Source organism: Rousettus aegyptiacus, unplaced genomic scaffold (assembly GCF_014176215.1).
Source record: "Rousettus aegyptiacus isolate mRouAeg1 unplaced genomic scaffold, mRouAeg1.p scaffold_m13_p_7, whole genome shotgun sequence".
Lineage (NCBI taxonomy): Eukaryota > Metazoa > Chordata > Mammalia > Chiroptera > Pteropodidae > Rousettus > Rousettus aegyptiacus.
In genome coordinates, this window is record NW_023416310.1 from 69,079,368 (window position 1) to 69,085,486 (window position 6,119).

The 6,119-nt window shown below is 34.7% G+C and overlaps 1 protein-coding gene across 1 annotated transcript; it reads left to right on the top strand.

Moving 5' to 3' along the window:
• The first annotated feature begins 218 nt into the window (after positions 1-218).
• Positions 219-1,119, top strand: LOC107509930 (olfactory receptor 14A16-like). Its single transcript, XM_036225057.1, is given in 2 exon segments — positions 219-763; positions 765-1,119. Coding segments are annotated over 2 exon segments (900 nt in total).
• The last annotated feature ends 5,000 nt before the right edge of the window (positions 1,120-6,119 follow it).

Below are 6,119 nucleotides of genomic sequence, written 5' to 3' on the forward strand. Positions count from 1 at the left end.
ATCTGCTTTAATGACTATCTTTATAATTTACTTGACATACATTGAAGAACTTATAATTTGCAAGATATAATTCATCCCAGAGATAACCCCATGATATATGAATAAGAAAAGCAACAAAAAGAGGATTCTGAGGATACAAGTAAATTGTTTTTATTTTTCCATAGACAAGAATCATCATGTCTGAGAAGTTAATCAGTGTGAACCTAATGACGACCTTGATGATCATGGGGTTCCCTGATGACTGGGTGCTGCAAAGACTCTGCACTGCACTCTTCTTCCTGTTTTACCTGGCAGCACTGATGGAGAACTTCCTCATTATCACCCTCACCACCATTGACCAGCATCTCCAATCACCCATGTAATTCTTCCTAAAGAATTTGTCCCTGATTGATATCTGTTACATCTCTGTCACAGTCCCGAAATCCATCATGAACTCTCTGAACACCAGCCATTTCACCTCCTTTGTGGCATGTGCCTCACAGGTTTTCCTTGTTATTTTTTTCGCTGGCATAGAGTTCACCCTCTTGCCATTGATGTCCTATGCCACCATCTGCCACCCTCTGCACTATGAGGCCATCATGAATAGAGGCACCTGTGTGCAGATCGTGACTGCATGATGGCTCAGTGGGTGTATCTACGGGTCCCTTCATGTGGTGAGTACATTCTCTGTTCATTTCTGTGGGTCAAAAGTAGGGCATCATTTCTTCTGTGACATTCCATCATTGCTCACATTTGCTTGTTTGGGGGAGAAAATTTTAGAATATGTTTATTATTGCTAGCTGTTGTTTTGCTTCTGTATGTTTTACTTTTATGGTCATTTCCTGTGTTTGTATTTTCTCCACTGTTCTAAAAATTTCTTCTGCACAAGGCAGATTTAAAACCTTTTCCACCTGCATACCCCATCTCACTGTGGTGACCTTGTTCCTCTCTTTTGGACTTATTGCACATTTAGGTTCAACTTCAAAATCCCCATCATCACTAAAACTCTTTATGACTGTGTTATATTCCCTGTTACCTCCCAGCCTAAATCCTACCATTTATAGCTTGAGAAACATTAAGGTGGCCATTAGTAAAATTTTTCTTAAAAAACACAGTGATACTAAAGATATAATTATCTAAAATATCAGTTACTCTGATATCTACTTCTGTATCAAATTATTTGATTGATATAAATTATTTTAAAGTTATTGAATACCTATCATATTATTGTTGCTGCTACATATGATGTCAAATTTATCAGACTACATAAGTCTGAATGGAGTGTCTTGGCAGTTTCTAATTCAGTGGAAATCTCCTGGTCATACGTTTACACCAGCCGGCCCCCAGCATAGAGTAATGCTGTTTCTCATTCCATGTGCATCTTTACCATCACTGCTCTCATGTCTACTTGAGAAAATTTTATAACATTTTCAAGTTTTACTTATTTATTACAGTTCCGGGTCTCAATGTGTTTTTTTTTTCTCCCATTTTACTGTTGCAATGGTTAATAAAAGTGGGTAATTCCAAATTTGTTATTTTTTCTTTTCCATGTGTTTGAATTGGAAAGTATATATTTATGAGGTCAGCTTGATTAACTCAATGATGAATCCCCCAATATTGGTCTTGCAAATACTACAATCATACAGTCTTTAAATCACAAAGTGACATTTTTTAATGAGCAATGAATATTTTATTATACAAATATTCTTTTAAAAACCCCACAAAAACAGAACCTACAAATAAGAGCAAAGGCCACCATTTCCTACTCTCTGCGATTGGCAGGTACGACATCTTATAGCAATACAGCAGCACAAGGACAAAGCGTCATAGTCAGCATTGCCTTGCTTCCCCAGTTAAAAATGGCTATAGAGAAAAACACTTTAAGTTGTATTCTAATATAAATTTGTTGCACAATTAAATGTCAACTTGCTCAAAGAGTTATTGTATAATAAACTACAGAAAATAGAGTTGGCATATAGTCGTCTTCTCACAATTACTGAGTAAGCAACAGACACTGGAATAAATATAACATGTATTACTTATTTGTTTAACCTCACATTTGCCAAAAACAAATGGTTTCCATTGATAGTAACTGGTTTCTAACATTTTAAGAAATATCAGATCCAGTAATAGAAGGAGAAAATAACTTAAAGAAAACTGATTTTAGATAATACCTTCTTGGAGTTGAGCCACTACAAAGTTTATTACATATTCAGACCAGTTTCAAGTTTAAAAATGTGGAAACTAACAAACTGAACTCTTTAGAGGAAGAACAAATGGATGCCTCCTGGAGCAATATATTTTATTTATATCCTTTAGGCAGCAAGACAGAACTAGGAGATTCACAATGACATTAATAGCATCCTCACTAATGCTATCAGGGTATTTATACCACCTCCACTAATAAAGGGCAGTTTAAAAACATGTTTTAAATAAAGAATTGCCAATTTCTTATCCTATACATACTAGATCTAAACAAAAGGGTCTTCCCTGACACTCAGTACTTCTTAATCCCTATTTATATAAATTAGTGTGAATTTTCAGGAATGGAAAAGCCAGCAGACATTACTTAAACTGCTTCAAATAACCTGTTTAAGATTAATGCACTCAAAACGAGGCAATAACTACTGGCATGGCTGTGCTTTCCTTATGTGTCCAATAAGTAAAACTGAGAAAATAATTTTTACACACTTCTATAAAAAAATTTACCCCTTTTGCTACATAGCCACACAACAGAGACCAGACAAGCCTACCACGTGTGTGTGTGTGCATGTGTTTAATTTATTTTTGTGGTGACATTGGTTAATGAAATAGAAAAAGTTTCAGCTGTACATTTTAACAGTAAGGCACGCAAATACACACACACACATATATATATGGTATCCATATATATGTATATATGTGTATATATACATACACATATATGTATATACGTATATATATACATACACATATATGTATATAAATATATCTACACACACACACACATACACATACACACTGGGTGCTCACCTCCCATAGTTAGATTTCTTTCTGTCACAACACATTTGACCCCTTTTACCCAATCTATCAACCCCCTCCCCCGCTCCCCTACCCTCTAATAACCACTAATCTATTGTTTATGTCCATGAGTCTCTGATTGTTCTGTTCATTTCTTGCTTTTAGGTTTATAACCCACATGTAAGTGATATCATGTGATTTTCAACTTTTTCTGTCTGGCTTATTTCCCTGAGCATGATTATCTTGAGGTCCATCCATGTAGTCGCAAATGGCAGTATTTCATCTCTCCTTATGGCTGAGTAATATTCCATTGTATATATGTACCACAGCTTCTTTGTCCAGTCATCTATCGCACGACACTTCGGTTGCTTCCATGTTGTGACCACTGTGAATAATGCTGCTATAAACGTCGGTGCACAAATATCTTTATGGATTGAGTTTTCAAGACTTTGGAGCAAATAACCAGTAGAGGCATTGTTGGATCATATTGTGAGTCCATTCTTAGTTTTCTGAGGAACCTCCATACTGTTTCCCATATTGGCTGTACCAATTTGCAGTCCCACCAGCAGAGAATGAGGGTTTCTTTTTCTTCTCATCCTTTACTACGTTTGTTATTACTTGTCCTATTGATTACAGCTATTCTAACAGGACTGAGATGATATCTCACTATGATTTTAATTTATATTTCTCTAATAGCTAGCTAGCAGTGTTGAGCATCTTTTCATTTATTAGTTGACCATTCGTATGTACTCTAGGAAGAAGAGTCTGTTCAGGCCTCTATCAATTTTTTGATTGGATCGTTTATTTTTTGTTGTTATTGAGTCATATGAGTTCTTCGTATATTTTGGATATTAGGCACTTATCAGAGGTGTTGCTTGTGAATATATTTTCCCATTCGGATGGTTGTCTCTTTACCTATTTGATGGTTTCTTTTTCTGAGCAGAAGATTTTTAGTTTGATGTCGTCCCATGCATTTATTTTAGCTTTTACTTCCCTTGCTTTGCAGTCAAATTTGTAAAATCCTCTCTAAGTCCAAGGTCCTTGAGTTCAGTTCCTATGTTTTCTTCTATGCATTTTATTGTTTCAGGTCTTCTATACAGGTCCTTAATCCATTTTGAGTTAATTTTGGTGTGTGGTGATAGACAACAGTCTAGTTTCATTCTTTTCCAGGTGGCATTTCAGGTTTCCCAGCACCATTTATTGAAGAAGCTTTCCCTTCTCCACTGTATGGTTTTGGCTTTTTAGTCAAAAACTGTTTGCCCACATAAATATGGGTTTACTTCTGGACTTTCGATTCTGTTCCACTGGGCAGTGTTTCTGTTTTTCTACCAATTACATGCTGTTTTGATTATTGTCACTTTGTAATATAATTTCAAGTTGGGCTGAGTGATAAGTCCAGACCTGTTCTTTCTTCCCAGGATGGCTTTGGCAGTTCACAGTCTTTTGTGCTTTCATATAAATCTGTTGATTTTTTGTTCTATTTCTTTAAAAAATGCCAAGGGGTTTTGATAGGGATTGCATTAAATCTGTATAATTCTTTAGGTTGTAAAGTCATTTAAACTATATTGATTCTTCCTATACAAGAACACAGAATATCATTCTATTTTTTGTATCTTCTTTGATTTTTTTAATACGGCCTTATACTTTTCTTAATAGGTCCTTAAAGTTTCATTAGATTTATTCCTAGATGTTTTATTCATTTTGTTGCAAATGCAAAAGGAATTATTTTTCCACTTCTTTTTCTGACGCTTCATTATTAAAATGTAGGAACACTATGAATTTTTGAACATTGATTTTGTATTCAGAAACTTTACTGTATTTGCTTATGGTTTCTAGTAGTGTTCTTCTGGATTCTTTAGGGTGTTCTATATAGAGAATCATGGGTTTCACAAATACAGACAGTTTGACTTCTTTGTTTTCTATTTGGAAGTCTTTTATATACTTCTCTTGCCTGATTGCACTCACTAGTACTTCCAATGTTACACTGAATAAGAGTGGCGATAGTGGACAGCCTTGTCTTCTTCCTGATCTTAGAGGGAAAGTTTTTCATTTTTCACCATTAAGTATAATGTTGGCTGAGGGTTTGTTATATATGGCCTTTATTATGTTAAGGTACTTTCCTCTATATCAATTTTGTTAAGTGTTTTGATCATAAATGGATGCTGTATCTTGTCACAGGCTTTTTCTGCATCTATTGATATAATCATATGATTCTTGTTTTTAATTTGTTTATGTGGTGTATCACATTAATCGATTTGTGTACGTTGACCCATCCCTGTGCCCCCAGGATGAAGCCTACTTGATCGTGGTGTATAATCTTTTTAATATGTTGCTGTATTCGGTTCGCTAGTATCTCATTTAAGATTTTTGCATCTCTGTTCATGAGAAATATTGGTCTCTAGTTTTCTTTTTTGTGTTATCTTTACCAGGTTTTGGGATTAGAGTAACATTGGCTTCATAAAACGAGTTAGGAAGTGTTGCCTCCTCTTTGATTTTTTGAAAGAGTTTGAGGAGAATAGGTATTAAATCTTTTTTGAATGTTTGGTAGAACTCACTGGTGAAGCCATCTGGTCCTGGACTTTTACTTTTTTGGTAGGTTTTTGATGGTTGTTTCAATTTCCATACTGCTCATTATTCTATTTAGATTTTCCAGTTCTTCTTGATATAGTTTAGGAAGGTTGTATTTTTCTAAGTACTGATCCATTTCTTCTAAGTTATTTAATTTGGTGTTTTATACTTTTTCATAGTATTCTTGCATGATCCTTTGTATTTTGGGGATCCCCGTCATAATTTCCCTTCTTTTATCCCTGATTTTGTTTCTTTGTGTCCTTTCTCTTTTTTCTTTAGTGAGTTTAGCCAGGGGTTTGTCAATTTTATTAACTTTCTGAAAGAACCAGCTCTTTGTTGCATTTTTTTCTTTTTCTTTTTCTTTTTTGTTGTTTTCATTTCATTTCATTCTGCTCTAGTTTTGATTATTTCTTTCCTTCTGCTGATTTTAAGCTTCACTTGTTCTTCCTTTTGTAGTTTTATAAGATGAAGCATTACATTATTTATTTGGGCTCATTCTCATTTTTGGAGATAGGCTTGTAAGATACGAATTTTCTTCTTATGACCACTTTTGCTATGCCCCAAAAGTTTTG